General features: G+C 46.0%; 1 protein-coding gene across 1 annotated transcript in view; it reads left to right on the top strand.

The window, feature by feature from the left end:
- LOC100115438 (protein Shroom) overlaps positions 1 to 17,202 on the top strand; it is an 82,995-nt gene extending 65,793 nt beyond the window's left edge. Inside the window, exons 11-16 of the mRNA XM_008210029.4 lie at positions 5,763 to 6,437; positions 7,240 to 7,784; positions 9,255 to 9,408; positions 13,273 to 13,504; positions 13,581 to 13,847; positions 14,539 to 17,202. Coding sequence (XP_008208251.1) covers positions 5,763 to 6,437; positions 7,240 to 7,784; positions 9,255 to 9,408; positions 13,273 to 13,504; positions 13,581 to 13,847; positions 14,539 to 14,793 — 2,128 coding nt within the window. The 3' untranslated portion in view covers positions 14,794 to 17,202. The remainder of the gene's footprint in view (positions 1 to 5,762; positions 6,438 to 7,239; positions 7,785 to 9,254; positions 9,409 to 13,272; positions 13,505 to 13,580; positions 13,848 to 14,538) is intronic.
- The last annotated feature ends 1,210 nt before the right edge of the window (positions 17,203 to 18,412 follow it).

Here is an 18,412-nt window from a genome sequence, read left to right on the forward strand (position 1 = left end):
AAATCGTAAGAATTTTTTAAACGCTCATCAATTATCTCCTCCAATCAAATTAATGCTCGCTCCGCGCTCGCGCCGGTTAATTTACATGCCTGGAAAATACACACATTCTTCTGTAATCGTCAACTCGTATAGAGAATTATCCATCTTTTTTCCTGTCGCCTTTCGACAAACAATCGTTTACCTCGAGAGAAATTCACAGACGATAATGTACTTATTGAAAAAAAAGATCGAATCAAACACCTTCGATGCTGCGGCGAATCGGCTCTAATTATTTCGGTCCGAACAATATCCAACGCCGGCTATCTCCGCGCGATGATGCTTTGACGTGTGCGGCAACCTACGCAAGAAACGAGAACTATTTCTAAAGTTAGCCGGTGCCGTAAACCTCGTTAAAAGCCCGGGGTGTACACGTACGATATCTTGTGGAGCTTCTCGCGCGTAACTCGATAGCATAATTGGATTAGACAATTTTGCGCTCGCCTATAGGTATATATATATAGGAAAGGACTTTTTCTCTTCTCTCTCGCCGCTGTATACATGCAGCGCGTCTCTGACGCACGTGAAAGCTTTAGGAGCAGGCTAAACTCGTCGTCGTTAATACTGCTCTCTATAATGCTTTCTTCTTCTTCTGCCTCTGCTTCCTCGAGACGAGATTATAAATATATCGACTATCTACGTATAGCCGTGTTTTGAATTATATACAAGCCTGTTACGATGCGCAGACGCGCCGCTTTTGTAATTACACGATCCTTCGAGGTGATTAATTTTCGGAAAAATGTATAACCGGAGCTCGCGAAATTAAATTAGGCGCGCGCGCACGCGCATTGTGTCGATGCGCTCAAGGGATATCGATAAATTTTCCATTTCGTTTCTAATGGATCTCTGCACTCTTTATATTCGGGGCCGCAGCGGCAGATTTCTAGCTCGGGTCTATGCAAATGGATAGGTCGATTTTCAGGTCGTAAGTCAGCGTCTGATCGTCCATCATCGTAATGCGCGCGTATGTCGATCGGCCTTTATGCGGTGCGTTATGCACGGGGCGCCGCGATATATTTCGCGATTTATAGACCGACACTCAGTGTCATCGACAAATGATGGCCAATTTGTTAAGAGCCGATTATACGAATTTATCGCTCGCAGAGTTTTATATCGGCCGAGACGTCGTCGTCACAAAGAAAGTCACAAAGTGCGCGACGGGAAAGTGGTTTCCCTTGTTTCGAAAATTACGTTATTTAGTTCGAGAAAAAGATATGGTATTACATTGCGTGTGAATCGAATAAACACCGCACTCGAAAACACTGCATATCGATTCATCGCAGACGGCTATATTCATACCATTTCGCTCTGCGTATATGCGTCTGCAGTCGAAGAATTTTAATCGGCGCGGCGACAAGAGTAAATTTAAACATCGCGGACGTCCCTCTCTCTGGAATGTCGATCTCGGACGAGAATGAAAAGGCTATTTTCTAAAACGAAAACACTCGCGCGCGTGCGATCGAAAGTAGCCTACTGATGGATATAGGTCAGCATCCTTCGGCGATGTAATGATCGTCGTAACCCTGGACACGCGTTCTCGTATTATGGGGAAAACTCGCGCGCGATGTTTACAGAATTTTCCCGATCAGAAGCGCTGTGATTCAGTACGATTTCGAAATCGGCGCGGCGGGTGTGGAATAGAAAATTTATCGATCGATCGGTTGCTTCGTCATTTTCCCGATATAACGAACTAGGGTAATTGTAAATCAAAAATTTATCGTGTATACGAGGAAAGAAAAATACCAAAGATAAGACGCTAATATACAACAATTTTTCTACCGCACATACTCGCGGTGTAATAAAGCCGGGGAAAAAAACCGCCTGAGAACAAAAAAGCACACAGAGATAGGAGCACACCTGCTTTCGCGGTATTATGGAAATGACGATCACCGGGCTGGCGATAGGAGCCAAGGGACATAACTGTGCATCAGTGCGTGCGCCGTCGCCGTACGGAGGAGGAGAGGAAAAAAGGAGCCGGGAGTGATAACGCACATATACGGGTCGATAGGCAAGGATAAAGTCGCTGTTCCCGTCCGTCACGTTTCCCACGTTTGCGCCGGCTGTGCATCAGGTTGAGGACAAAGTGTGTCGTCGATGATTAAGCATGATAATGCGCGCGGCTTGAAATATTTCAGGAGGGATGTATGCCGGATGGCAGGTGTTACCGATGAGCTAATGTTGTTCTCGTATACATGTAATTACGGCTTATTTTGGATGCTTTTTTTTAATTAAAAGTCACGTGAAAATTGCTATTTATCTTCGCGGAGGCAATCACTCGCCTTATCAGTTTATGAAAAGCGCCGAGTTCGATAAGCACACGATAAACGAAATTAATAATGTGTTAATTTTACACTCGATAAAGAATCCAATATTGCAAAAAGCACCATTAACAAGCATCGGGGTTTTTCAACAAGGCGCAAAACTAATAAGCAGAAACTAAAGAAAGGAGCGATGCAGTCGGACGCAATAATTCACAGCATAATGCCCGCGCGAGTGCAGCAAACTGTAACTCCCTCCGGCGTCTCTCTTCGCGCACCTCCGCAAAAAGAAGCCATTCACACGAGTCTGCGGCCTCGTATATGAATGACTGCGTGTGTATACAATAAACACACATCGGTGCGGACTGCGCGTCGGCAGTAACGACGACGACGACGACACTATTACCTTGGCCTACGCGTTCGAGTTTACAAATTCGAGCGCCTACTCTCGTGAAATCGAGTCCAATCGCGCGCGCGGTACGTTGGAGATTTGTCCTTAATTCCCAGCGTATTTTGGTCACACAAGCTCGGCCGACTGTATTTAGTAAGGATCGCTTCGACTTGCGGCGGCGCAAAGAAAGTTGCGTGTTCGCGAAATCAAGTCTCGTATATGCTATATCGAGGTAGTGGTAGAGAGAGAGAGAGAGAGAGAGAGAGAGAGAGACATTTGTCCGAGCGGTATCTTGTCGCGAGTACTTAAATGAAAGTTACGGATGTGTTTCAATCGAGGCTTTGCCGGGAAAAAGTGGCTATGTTTGTATGTGTAGAGCGAATAATACGAAAAAGAGAAAGAGATCCGGCGGACAACAAAACTTTTATGTACTCGCTCAGTGCGGAGAGATTTATAGATTATTACGAATAGCGATGCTTGTTGATAATGTTTTGATTATTTATCGACTCGGTTTCTTCGATTCGATGTTTCGTTGTTTGTTTACACTCATCTCAATAAGCGCAAATTTCGAAAATCCCACCAAACATCTCCCTTCACCCTTGCGCAAGTGCAGCTAAAAACAAAAAAAACACACTCCCGCGAACTTTCCGTCACGATATCTCCAGCAGCTACGGATTGTATTTTATGAATCTCCAGCAGTGCGCCAGAGACCAAAGACCTCTTCTCCGCGCGCGCGCGTGTGTGTGCATATAACACACGTATAACGAACGGAAGTACAAGGAAGCGAAGCTTGGCTGCACGTCCGGCAGAAAATCGTGAGCGCGCGCTGGAATGAATCTGAAGGGAGAACGACTGCCAGAGAGAGAGAGAGAGAGAGAGAGAGACTGCCTTAGATGTCACGAGCGTCACGTATGTGTGCAGGAGAGAGACGAGGGTATGAAAATAAAGCACGAGGTCCCGCGACGCCGTTGTTGGTAGTTTAAGCCTGTTATAGTTTCGCGGTGACCGGTTTATCGTAAAGGAGTTTTTTTCGTGTTTCGTCTAAAAGTGTCGATTCCAGAAGCAAACGAATCGGAGTGAGTGTGAAAATCGAGAAAAATGTATATACACTAGCGGTTAGCAACGCTGACGTCAGCCGTGTATTAATTACGCGATTTCTTAAAACAGCCTATATCCGAAAATTTCGTCTGTTTTCTCAAACGACCACCGCTCGCGTGTGTACGAGACAGAACTGCAAAGGCACATAATGATTCTTTCTTCTCTCTCTCTCTCTCTCTCTCTTGGCGGACGCGTCGCGTAAATAAACATGCGCTATCGGGCCTACTTTTTGCGCCCGAGAAAAGCCGCAGAGTTTCACTGCTCGAATTTATCGGTCGAGGCCTTCCGAGCTGACCGTCTTTGTTAAAATTCGCCTTGAAATATATACACACTCTCGCGCTCGCTCGCCTAATGGACGTTAATGGGAATCTTCTGTTAGGTACTCATACATATTTGCATGTAGCTGCCACGGCTATGTAGTACTGTATATAGCAACGACGGGTCATATATATCGTTATAAGTACTCGCTGTGTGATAAAACGTGCGATGTTGTGGACCGGAAGTTGATCAGTCGGACTTGGGCAATTGCCGGTTTTCACTTTTTTGGCACACGAATGTACTACTATAGTGTGTTTCTTGTCGGCCGAAACTTTTTGCTCGCTTCTCAAGGAAGTGAACGACGCGATTACGTCGGTCTTAATTCAAATCGAAGATTTTTCAAAGAGATCGTTTCTATAATAAAAGTACACTCAACAGTTACATTACACTCACAATCCTCCGAGCAGACAAAAAAGGAACGAGGACTAAGAGACTCGTTTGTTCGACTAATACCATAAGCACCTCGTCGACTTCTTAATACAGTTCAAATGCAGACTTAATTATTAACGAGAACGAGAGACAGAGCCGATTGTCTACTGCAGACCGAGAGAAACTCGAATACAGTCCCGCTCGATACATATGGTCATGTGCGCATCGCGCAGTTCATTGTTGTCGCGTCTCGCTCTCGGCGACGGAAAAATCAGAGACGGTTTCCTCCGCGACTTTTCACACACGGACACATCGCTCGCGCGCGAACGTCACACGCGTTATTATTCAGCCGGGATAGCTTAGAAAGGAACTTGATGTGCGCGCGGTTCTCGTCCGGGGAATACGTGCCTGGAATTACGCATGAAGGAGAGTCGAGAGCGCGTAACGATTTTAGCTACTCTCAAGAGAGAACCCGATTCAAGTGCTCGAGCGAGAGGCTTTTATAAATACGCGAGCGTATAACCTCGTGATTATTTCAAGTGTCGCGGAAAGTTTGAAATTTTTATACACGTAAATCGAGCAGCGGTTATTGCAGATAGAGAGATGATGCATCCTGTGCGTGCGTGTGAGGAACTAAGTCTGCGGTGTGCTTTAATAAGTTAATGATGCAGCGGCTGTAAATTACGTTTATTAGCTCGTAGACGGCTTTTCAATTATACGACGTCGTAGTGTGGTGTAACCTGTGGAAATAGGATTTCTGATTTACAATTTTTCGAAACGCGCGACGCACAGTTCCTGAAATGGAACCCGACGCTGCGCGAAGTGCTGCAATTGGCTTTAATTAATCGAGAGCTGCTCGTCTCTCGTTGTGACTTAGAGCCGATGTTCTCGAGTATACGTGGTATCTCGATGGCTGCACTCGTATTGTACTCTTTGTTGCTATTATTACAACGTTGCGCATTTGCGCTTGTTAAAGTGTTTGTTCTGCGAATAAATCAGCGTTCCTCGAATAACCCTAATCGGACTTCTTACAATTAAAAGCGCTGTGGAAGGCGATGAATCGTTGATTAAACAACGTCGGAGTGTAAAAACCAAATTTATCACCGCATACGCCGGGATGATTAACGATCGCGAAAAATCTCCAGGTGCAGTCACACTGCCGCAGTATCGTCGTTTGCACTTGGATTATCTAATTCCGTCCCACATGACTCACCCTCCCCATGTATTCGATAACGACCATATGCTTCCGACGATCTTCTAACCCGACGTGTCTCTTTTTTTCGTGTTCGCAGGAGCCAATCAAAGGCGTCCTATCTGGCCTATCGCCGCGAACGAGGTGCCCCGGACAGCGAGGGCAGCTACAAGCGCACGATGTCACCGAACGCCAGACTGGATGACCCGGTTCTCCTCCTCAAAGTCACGCCGCACCACCAGCAGTCCCTCATCAACAACAACAACAACAACAACGACGACGTCGTCGTCAGTCCCACCAACAACAACCAAAACCACAACAACATCAACAACAACCAGTACCAGAGGCATCCGAGGCACGAGCTTGCCAAGTCCCAGAGCTCCGACGCCCTCCAGCAGCACCAGAACCACCACCGGCTGGAGGACCACTTCTCCCGCAAGAGTCTCCACAACGTCAACTCTGCCGAGAGCAACGAGACTAACAACAAGACGTCGAGGGACAGTGGTCAGGCGGAGGAGAACGGATGCCTCAGAAGGAGCGAGAAGCGGGAGAGGCTGTCGCCCCAGAGCGTCGAGGTCCTGAACGACAGGAACAGACAACTGGAGAGAGAACGGAGGAAGCTGGCTGCCAGCTGCGAACCCCAGAGCAGACTCGTCGAGGACTTCTACAGGGAAAGCGCCGTCACCACCATCGAGATGACGTCCCAGAACGTCGAGATGCTGAACAGAAGGAACGTCGCTGAGAAGCAGAGAGCACAGACTGCGGAGGCGAGAAGGTTGGTTCACGTGAAGCTTATTACCGCGAGGAATTTATTCAGAGCTGCAAAGCCGAGCATTAATTGATTCTTTACGTGCGGAGAGAGATATTGCTTAATGCCGCGATGTTGTTTATAGTTCGATAAAATGCGCGACTATTAAAGTGCACCGAATAGCTCGACGTCGCTTTTTTCCATGAAATATCGAGGCCTTGTTCATAAAGTGGAAGAATATGATTACAATTTGTTGCATACTTCGAATTACGCAAGTACACTCGTATCAGGTTGTTTAAGGTCGCTCAAAATTGGGCCAGTTCGGAGTAAGACATTTCTAAACTGTTCTAAGCACGGGCAGAGCAAACTGGTTATCATACGCGAGGAAATTAATCTACAAAGCGGGATTTGGTAACGTTCGCGTGAGTTATAACGTTACCGGTGCGGTTACACTTTTGTTTCTTTTTCACGACATTGTGTCCAGTCGAAAAAAAATATCAAAGCGAGATTACGAAGCGGTGGAACGTTAATTTGCGCGAATTAAATAATACCGCGCACGGGGTGTGTGTGTGTGGCGACGCGTTAAAAACGCTTTTTCGAGTTATGCAAAGAAGGTTTATGCAACCGCCACCGGTAGACCGTGAAGCTAGTTTTTTCTCTCCCCTGGATCGGCCAAAATTGTTCCCGATATAAACGCGTCTGGATTTCGAGCGTCAACAAGGCGTTCGTAGCAAAAACAGGTTCCTTTTCTTCAACGGAGGATACAATTTTACACATGACGCGCCGCTATCAAAATTCGAGAATAACGCAAAAACTTTCGTCCTTCCAGCCCGCTCACAGGCTCTCCCAAGTTCGTGGAATCCCCCAGCAGAACGACGCCGCCCACGGTGACCACAGGAACCACGACGACCCTGTTCGACTCTCTGACCGATCGCAAGGTCTCGAGCCCAACGCAAACGGACCAGAGCTGGGACCGCAAGAGCCGATCCTCGACCTCGAGTTCTTCCACACCTTCGTCGCCCACGAGAACGTCCCCCACGGAGAAGTCGAGCTCGTCGAGCAGTAAACGAGCTTCTCCCTGTGTGTCCCCGCAATCGGGCGTCATCGAGGGTCTGACACTGGTCCAGAGGACGGAGGTCGTGCTGAGGGTCAACGCACCCACGAACGACGTCGCCTCGCAAACGGAGGAACCGGCCACGCTTCTGGGAGTGACTCCCGCTGCGGAGAAGGAGGTGGAGAGACACAGGCCCGAAGAGGAGACCGAGAGCTTGGCCAAGCCCAGGAAGAAGCTCCAGGAGGAGATCGAGTGCGAGGAGCTCAGTCGCGATCTGGCTAACCAACTCGGACCCGACGACAAGCTGCTGCCGATTTTAGGTGAGCACTTCTTAACTTTTACTCTCGCAAGGTTGTCCCTTTTTAATTCGCGCTGCAGTTATCGTTCTCCAGAAAAGTAATAATCCATCGATGCGCGATTTCGACACTCGAAACAACATTTCACCTCGGGGCCTTTCTCATTTGTCATAAACAAACTGCGCAATCGTTGCAGAATTCTCCGCGCGGAGAAATGAATTTCTCATTATGCCTAATTATTTCTCGATCCGCCGCCGCCGAACAATTTCAAATGTTAACCCACATACCGGTTTCCGTATCCCCTTAAGGGCATATACGTCTGAAAGCGGCGTCAAAAAAACAATCGGTAGACCCTATTGCGAAAAAGCGTAATAGTCGTATACGCTATATCCGTCGCACGATCCGACGGCTCTGGATTTTTCTTGGCTTCCCGCCGAGACAGCGGCTGCTTTTTAAAAGGCCTACATACTCTGGCGCAGCTCGAAAAGAAGAAGAAGAGAAAAAAGTCTCGCGGCTTATGGCTTTTTGCCTCGTAATTGATACCGACCGTAAGCTACTGCATGTATGTGTGAATATATAACCGGGCCGATGTATCGCGTAGGGTTACCGACCTCTCGATGCGGCGCATTTTTTATTTTACTGTCCGAGTCGATGAACGATTTGGTTATACGAGCTCGTGACTCTCGAGGCAGCGATATTTTCGCGAGCGGTTCGCGGGGAGTCGTTAACTTCGGGATTTCGTGTTTTCGGATGGATATTGCAGGTTTGAACTTGTATATTACGCGCGACGCAACGCGAAAGAGGAGTAGACGCCTTGGAAGGAAAAGTTTTGTAAACATTCACGTTGTTGTTGTGCAATTGAAGCAATTGAAAAATTAACGATTGTGAAAGTGAACACGCGAAATGTGGGATTATCGATTTTCAGTTTTAAAACGGCGCCGTTCACCTCTTGAACGCGGCTGCATAGTTTCGTTCGCGATTTCAATAACCTTCCGTCAATAATGTCGTTCTGTAAATAAATTAACGAGACAAAAAAGACGTATATTCAGCAATAATTGCCGACTAATTTCATCGCGTCGATTGCGGAGATACAGTTTTCGCATTTATAAATAAAGCGATGCGTATTACGTTTACGCGTATATATATAACAAGCCCACGCGCCGGCAATTATTTGCATTATACTTTTACTCCGCGCGAGCAACTTTATGACCTGATAACTCGGAGCTAAAGAGCTAATGTTGCGTTCATAAGGAGGGAAAACAATATTTTTTAACCAGGGCTATTAATTGCGCTATTACCCGAAGTGAAGGTTTCGCGGAGTATTTTTTCCGCGTATCCGCCGCGCGCGCTGTCACAATTTGCTAACGAGATTAGAAATCAGGTCGCGGATTTCGCGCGCAAGCGCCGACGGGCTTCCATAATATACACCACATGCGCGATGATCTAAAAATACTGATTGTTTTTTTCTAACGAAACATTCACTTTTATTTTCAGTACCGATACCAGAACACAAAAAGTCCACGGACTACGTGGTCGACCTGTTCAGGGTAGAGGCAGCGCTGCATCCACGGCCACGTCCGCGACTCACCATCAACGAGGAGTCAACGTCGATCGACGCCGCGGACAACGAATCCGAAGAGGATAAGAAGTTAGTGTGCAATTAAAAAGCGTTTTCTATTAATAACCGTGACTCGTTAGCGTTACGTAAAGTTAGATTATCCCCGAGACCGGCTATACTTTTACTCGTTAGAAAAAAAAAGCCGACAGCCGATTTAACTAAGTTTCAAACTGGCGGCAATAACCGTAAAAGCACTAAATCTGACATTTAAACTCAGCGCGGGACTGAGCTATCGCATTATGTATACGCGTGTATGTGCTCTCAAAATTGCGCAAAAAACCAGCGCACGCGGAAACATTTTCCAAAGAGAAAAAGCGTCGCGAACTTTCAAATTCCAGTTGCGCTCTTTCTCTCTCTCTCTCTCTTCCCATAAACAGCTCGACTGCGCGCGTATCCGCGCATTATCTCTATCCGCGACAAATTCGGCGGAGCATAAAAATTCGACCAAATCGCGCGCGGCTGTGCGTAATAAAAGGCCGTAAGGAAACGGCTTATATGGACCGGAGCTATTTTGCAAGTGGGACATAGACTCGAGACCGATTGTGCGTCTAGGGTCATCTCGTTCCGACCATGCACGTTATTATTACACGTTCGCACGATGAGATGGCACTTTCGAGAGTACATGTGTATATAAAAGTCATTTGGTATGTATAGGGACGATTCTGTTTTCTATTTAACGACGTCGGTATATGTTATGCGCTCTCGAGAAATACAGAAGTCGTCGCAAGTCGACTGCTTATTTGCATTCGCGAGAGTATGTAAACAAAGCCGTCGAGGAGAGGCCTATTTACATCGATTCCAAGGCTGCGCGAGGATGATTCTTTCTTCGATCGACGAGTCGTTAAAAAATCATCGACACCTCCCGATTTCGCTCGCGTCATTGCGCGCCTCCAACCACTTGACACGGAACCACCACCCGTACGCACTGGCGCGCTCGCAATCCACACACACATCGACGTCGCGTTCGGCGCGAGGAGAAAGTGCAGGAGGCTTTAATACTTACGCAAGCGTAACCATAAATGATGTTGTCAAGAGAGTAAGTCGCCTTCACGCGCCATTGTTGCGCTCGCGAGAGAGAGAGAGAGAGAGAGAGAGAGAGAGAGAGAGAGAGAGAGAGCCCATAGAGCCTGAGAATATGCGTTACATGCGAGAGCTCCAAGCCAGCCGCCAGTAGCTTAGAAACGGCCATTCATGCTGCACCGAGTCTTTCACATTCTCCTCCGGCTGTGTATACGACGCGCGAGCTATATACGCAGTCTTGTTTTGCGTCGCTGCACGTGCGGATCGAGAGCGATATTTTTTGAGGCTTAATCGAGCAGGAGCAGGATCAGTGCATTTTCTTCGCTCCTCGGCCGGCTGGAGGAGATCGAGCTGAGACATGTAAGATATGGAGGGTTCGATTGTAACATCTGTTTACTGGTGGAGGTTGTTCACTTGGCTGTACGCTAGAGACTATGCGACTCTTATCTCACTCACTAATAATTCTTATCGCGAAAACATGGCGACTACTGTTCAACGCCAGATCTCCATGTATAGGTAATTATAATAACGACTTCATCGAAGCCACGTGTACGATTGTTTGATCGGCCTCAATTTGCTGCCACATATGGATGATCGAGCTACTGTGTCAACACATCGCGGCAGCGACAATCTTCATTTTTCACCAACTTTGCGCAGTATCTGGCTCGGAAAGTTCCAAGATCCAGCTGATCTTCTCTATACTAGAGTCCCTGAAAGCTCTGCTACGCACATTTTTCTCCGCTTTCGCGCGTCATACTCCGCTGATTATCTCCGGGAATAGCTTTACTGCTTCTGATAGACACTCTTGAAACGGTCTTTTTTCGCGAAGCATCAAAGTCGCTTTTAAAATTGTAACACGCTCGCGCGTCGTTCATGGAACCTTCTGAGTAAGTCAATAAACAAATTAATTCTTCGAAACATCCGGCGCTGATTAGTTTGTTAAATTTTACACGGATCGTGATATGCTGGATAACGATGTAGTGTATTATTTTTAAATGAAAAAACACGTTCGGTACACGAAAATATTTAAAAATGATTCCCGTCGATATCGGTAAACACTCGTGTTCTGGAAAGAGATAAAGAGTCATGCGGTGCGCGGTATAATAATATACGTACATCGAATTCATTATACATACACATCCCATATCGACGATGAACATTTTTCATTCATTTATTTCACTCGCTCCATCGCTTTCAATAATAAGACCCTCATTACTGTATACGCGCGTGGCGGTACGACCCAAAGTCTCGCCGGCTAATCGTCGATCCTCTCTCGAGAAGCTCAATTACCGTGAAATTGGCTTCGCACCTATTTCCTCGTATACACATCACAGTTAGAGTATCATACGCTATTCAGCCACTTAGCTCGCGCCAGTGGAGATTAAGATTTAGCCTCTGTATCTTTTCATCCACTCGATCTTCGAGCAAAAATAAAAATCGTTTCGAAAAAGAACTTCACCGCGATAATTTCCTCTCGACGGTGAGCCGGCAAAAAGCGATCTCTCTCTCTCTCTCTCTCTCTCTCTCTCTCTCTCTCTCTTTCTCTCTCTCCGCAGAAGTGAAAACAACAGTACCGAATCCACACCGCAACATCATCCTTCCGACAGTAGAGCTTCGAGGAATCATCAGCCGTAATATCCACCCGCAACACGCACACTCTTCGAAATAAAGCCCCCCCCCCTCACCTCCCTTCGCTTGTATCAACAACGTCGGCCCCTATATAGCGACGAAAAACCGTTATCTGTGTCGCTGCTGATGCGCACCTTGAAACGTGGGTTTGTTAGCCGATTGATTCATACTCTTTCTCGCGGAGAGAAGCATGACTCATGCAACTCGGCTCCTCGTCGACTGCAAGTCCGTGTATTGTACATTGGCACACTCGCGGTATGTCCTATACAGTTTGTTTTCAAAATACGAGAGAGGAGTAGTGAGGAGGAGTATCTGCATGTGCAATTTTTCGTAATTGCCGGCTGTTCTCTTCCAGAGGGTTCGCGTGATGATCGACTGGTTTTAGCGTTTCTGGAAGATATTGCTACATAGGAAGCGTTTGGTCGATAGCGGATTTTTTGCCCTTTTCCAGCCGCTATTGCGCAATATTTTTTTTACAAAGATTCGAGGTTAACGGCTCCTTTGTATCGAGCTGTATATATAGCGTAGTATTGAGTCGTGAATTCTTGAACGAAAAAGCCTAACCGAGACAATGGATGTTCACCGCGTCTCTAGAATGCAAAACCACCTCGAAAAGCTGGATTTCTTTTGAAAACGCCTCGCAACGGCAATATGTAACGTTAATTAAGCCGTTAATCCCACGATCCTGAAAAATATGCCTCGGCAAATGGAGAAGTAAATCGAGACAATGCCATTGTACTGCCACTCCGTACACCGCGAGATGCGAAACCACATCCAAAAGCTACCAAACCGAATCACTATACCCAACAGCTGCAGTAGCAGTTGCGGTTAGCGCAAAGCCTCAAATTTCGAGTAATTTTTCCAAAGGCTTCTTCGAAGAGAAAAACAGACACAATAGAATTCCACAGACCCTATAGACCCGCAATTATGCAAAAGTGCAAAAAAGATCCGAGATAGTCACGAAACCTCCTCGCTCCGTAAATCCGACTTTGCTAATCCGAGCGACGTCGGCTCTTGGAATAACAAGTTCGCACAGCGCCGCTAGAGAAAGTCAGCGCCTGTTTGTTCCTCCCGCGAAAGTGAAAATAAGGCTAAATTGCAAAATCAAAGTTCTGCACGATATCCTCGCCCGCGATTATTATTAGCCCTTGTAAAGAGCTCGTGCAGCCGTGTTTAAAAAAAAAAACTTTTAATTGTATAAAGTGGATAGACGTATAATAACGAAGCCCAACTTTGCTCTTTCAGGATCGACTCGATACCGTCGACGCCGGTGACGCCCTCGGCGCCCGACTCCTCGAGCAGCAGCAGCAGTAGTCCGCTCTCGGCGAGCTCCGTTTATTTCACGACTTCCGAGAGCAAAGCACGCTTCCTAACGAGGTACTCGCAGGACGTCGTTGCCGAGCAGGTCACGACGACGCCGGCGACGCCGTCCATCAAACCGACGACGCCCGACAGCCTCGACCTGCGCCAGAAGAAGGTAACGTATAATAGCTTCGTTTATTACTTGATTCTGATCGAGAGTAAAAATTTAATCGGATAAAATTTTTACTCAGGAGGAGCTGATGATCCGACTGGACAAGAAGCTGGTGGTACTTCGAGCTGAACAGGAGGCGGTTCGCGAGGAGGGCGAAGTGAACGAGGCTCTGGGCTCGCGAGTTCAAGCGCGAATCGCGGCTCTCGCGAAGCCAGCCGAGGCTTCCAAGTACCGATTGCACGTCGAGGAGGTCGGCAAGATCACCAGTCTGCTGCTCGGACTCAGCGGCAGACTCGCCAGGGCCGAGAACGCGCTCTACGGCATGCCTGCAGATCATCCGGAAAGGGTAAGTGGATGCCTTGATTAAAATGCGTTTACGTGCAGTGTGAAATCTCGAAACGATCGGAAAGATAAGTCGCTGATTGGTGCGTGCGACATGTATATGTTCACGTATATAGCGATTAAAAATCGTTTTGAATCTCGAGACATGCGCAAGCAGATTATATCGCTTCCTGCGCCCGCGGTGAATCAGTGCAGCGAGTGAGTCAGTGCCGATCTTTATAAATATCGTTAACGAGCCGGTGTGTGTGTGTGTGTGTGTGTATCTCGTTTAAACGAATTGAGAATAAACAACGTAGATGGACTTTGCTGAAATAAAAATCGAGTATTATCGTATTTGCTTCTCCTTGTGTCCGCTACGCACACACCACTGACGTAAGATTGTGCAAAGACGCCGATGGTCAAACAGCTGACACACGCTTGAAATTAAATCGGACGTCGCGCGATAAAAATATTTTTATTAGCATAGTTTTGTCTACAACAAGAGAGCGTGTGCACACAAGGCTCTTCAAACAACTTTGTGTATTTTTTTTTCCTTTTCTCTCCGCGTCCATCGTCCAAGCACTCGCTACATTCTGCGTCATTCGCGACATTGCATGTTTTCAAAACAGCGATTACAAGCTTTCTGCGCGACAGGTCAATAACTCCGTTGCAAAGTCACGACTTAGAATGCTCAATTATTTCCTTCGAATTCGCAGAAAATACTCGAGTCGAAGCGTGACAAGCTGATGGACCAACTGGAGGAGGCGAAGATCCTCAAGGGCAACATCGACCGGCGCAGCGTCAACGTCTCGGCCATACTGTCCAAGTACCTGAGCGACGAGGAGTTCGCCGACTACCAGCACTTCATCAACATGAAGGCCAAGCTTATCGTCGACGGTAGGGAGATCCAGGATAAGGTGAAGCTCGGCGAGGAACAGCTGGCCGCCCTCAAGGAAGCCATCGACCTCTAAGACACGCACGAGGAGTTGTCGTTACCAGCGGTTTTATCACCTACCTTCATAACCCCGCCGTGTCTAATAGGCCGAATCCCAAAGTATTCTCGATTTAAAGAGTATAGAAAACAAGCCCGGACATCCACGATACCCTGATCATGTGCAGGTCCAACCGGAGACCTTGAGTGCCTAGTCCTATATTCGAGTATCTTGTGCGTCGTTCAAACGATGTTGTTATAGGAGTGATGTGTCACTACGGAGATACGGATCAGCAAACGGCGATACGAACAGGGATATGAGGAGAAACATGCCTTTTATGCACTTGTATATTTAGCAAACTTGTACTGTGTAATTTAGGAATTATTGGTAATAAGTGTACATACGTGAGACGCGGTTGAAAAGAGAGGGACGACTACGGTAATTCGTATAAATTAAAGATTGCTTTTTTTTCTTTTGTACGACTTCTCTTTCGGAAAATTATTGTTAAATATGTATTCTCTAACGCTATGGTATATTCGATGCATGAATAACTAACGAGAACGGGGTATGCATAATCGCGCAGTGCAATAGTTTGATACACTTATTGAAAAAAAAAAATTAAATTAGCTTGACGTATCGCCGCGACGTTGTACAGGATGGATCGCACATCCCTTAATTTTTTACTTTCGCTCTGAATGATACTTTTGTCTTTGCGTACGCGATGGTCGATCCTGCGCAGCGTAGAAGAACAAAAGGCAAACGTATGATAGATGTTGTACTTGTGATACGAATAAGCATTCGTTAAGGAGACGTGCAAAATACGAACGACGCTTGTAAATAGAACACAATTTTTTTTTAATCGATAGTTAGAGAGTTTTTACACATAAGCATAGCCACGCAGCGAGTGTGTATTATGTTTTAACCCGGATATCCTAGGGATTCCGTAGACGCTTGTGATCTTATTTACTCTGTGAATATATTATGTTATAGGTATATTTGTAATCTATATTATATATGCATTAGGAGAACGCTTGGAATTTTGAAAATTTTCTTCGAGCTTCCCCGAATCAGTTTTGACAAAATTCTATGCCATGGTTTGAGAGTTCGATCGATGTTATCTTTTTCTTTTTCACACTCTCCGCGAAGAGTCTAGAATCTTGATATTATTCTTTTATTTATCGGCTGCAGTAATCGAAACTTTTTTCTGCTTTTTTTTAAACAATCTGAAAAAAAAACAGAGAAACCTCTCTCAGACGACTACACGGGCGATAGACATCGTCCTGCGCCGGAGACGAGATTTTTAACGTATGTACGTGCAAAGAGATCCTCGCAAGCTTTTGTCTATGGTAATGAGACATTTACCATTTTTCCCGCAAAAGCCTCGCGACGGATTGCCGTGCAGTAGCTTTACAATGTACACCAGCATTTAACGATATCCGTAAAAGTCCGCGCGAGAAAGCAGTCGCGATATTATAATATGTACGAACGATCTACCTTTCTTTTGCCTCTGTGTACTTAATCCTATTCGGAGTGTAACAGTGGACGGTGGTTTTTAATTACAGGAAGAGCGCGAAAAAAGTAAGAAAAAAGAAGTATTGTGCGAGCTGCACGTTAAAGACTGAAATGCCAGGCATATAATTTTGCAATATAAATAGTCAATCTCTGTTCCTCGTTTCCTGACGCCTGCGAAGCGGGATGGCGAATAGTCTTTTTTTTTTCTGTCATCGTATAATTCTTATATTTCTCTGTGTAATGTTCTTTTTTTTGTAATAAGTCTATCAGCGCGACACTACGGAGAGATGCAAAATATTGTAAATAACGATTCAACGAAACAATGGTGCTCTGGAGCGTGTATTTCTTCTTTTCGGGGCGACGAAGAAAGATCGGAGATTTGCGGGAAAAAAAGAGATGTCGAACACTACACGGGTGAAAGAGAGAAGGATGAATTTTAAAAAGTTAAAAAAATTTAGCTCGTAAAAGTAATCGTAAAGATCTATCGATATTTAACTCCTCTTGAAACAGACGCATACATCCACACACACACACACACACGCGCGCGCGCGCGCACACACACAGACACGCATTGTAAATAATTACAGATTATCCGCGACTGCATGATTAATAAGCATGCAATCTCAAATAGCATTTTTATAATTCGTGCCTTTGTGAGAGCGACGACACGATTTATCGGTGTGCGACGCGTATATGGTGTCGACGATCCAGCGACGACGACTATTCTGTATGCGATATCACATTGTGTCCTCTGCGATGCATTACGAATTACATTTCCTTACAATAGCTACCTTCTGTCGAAACCGCTTGCAATAAAAATAACAAATCATAAATTATACAAGTTTGTTACAATTCCGACTTGTAATGTTTATACATAGTAAAGTTTTTGCAAAAAGAGTAAATTTTTAATAAATAATGATGGCTTTGCATAAAATACACAATGTTGTCGATTGTTTTTATTTATTACTACTTTCACCAATTGTAGTCTTGGTGATCTGCAACCGATCAAGGTATGCGGTAGGAGTTGCGTTTGTTGGTAACCAGCCCTGAATGCCGAGCTATCGTAACGCAGAGCTCTGCCTTACTCACCTGAGATAACAACAGGTGGAGAACTGTTAGCTGTAGAAACGGAAGATCACAGTTATAGTCATCCATCAGATACAACTGATTGATTGCTGTATATAAAAATAGTTACGCATATTAATTGAATTTCAAATCTACTGAACTTCATTCGATTCCTTGAGTTCTGAATATTATATTGTACTTTTTCTGAATTCGAAAACAAACTTTTGTGATGAAGAAGGATGAGATTCAGACACTTTATAACAAAGCTAGGTGGCGCACATGCGCTTACCCACAACCCTCATCATAATTCACGCGCCGAGTCTAGATATAGCGGTGTGCAACCTATGGAAAACCTGCCTTCTCAACCCTAACACGAGCTGCTCATGCTGTAACTACTTCATCACGAAAAGCACATCAGTTTTTGATTGTTTTTCTTAATTTGATACTCTTTAGTGCTACCTCACTCTCGTCACTTTTCAATAACTCCTCCCTATACACGAACAAGCCGACCAATGTTTCGGCCCTCGAATCCATATTCAAACCAAAGAGCAGCCCGACGATCAAGTATATCGAATGGATCAAAAGGAAGCAGCATCGCAGCACAGCAATTCGACAATGCGCCCATTATATCCTCACCCTCCACCACACGCACCCGCAAATACGCTGCCGGGCCAGCGAAATCCGATTAATCATCCGAAACCTTTCGGTTTCATCGGCTTTGCGCATTCCACACGTTATAGCCCGCGTTACACCGACGAATTTCGCGAGCGATGCATGTACACAGGGGGGGGGGGGAGTAGTTTCATTGAATTTTCCACTTGAGCCGATCGAAAATCGACTGGTGCACGCTTGGAAGGGCTGAGCAGGCGAACCGAGAGGGCAACGGCCGACGACGAGTCCAGTGCATTTAATTCGAAATGCCCGCGCGTTTTGGGTATTATTTTCGCGTGCGAATGAAAAACAACGCCGAGCGCGTGGCCGCGCAAGAGATGGGAATTTTCGGATTTTGTGGCATCTGTCCTCGCGCTCGCGCGTGTGTGTGTGTGGAGTGGCTTTGAATTTATTTGCACGTGAAATTATT

Source organism: Nasonia vitripennis, chromosome 1, assembly GCF_009193385.2.
Source record: "Nasonia vitripennis strain AsymCx chromosome 1, Nvit_psr_1.1, whole genome shotgun sequence".
NCBI lineage: Eukaryota > Metazoa > Arthropoda > Insecta > Hymenoptera > Pteromalidae > Nasonia > Nasonia vitripennis.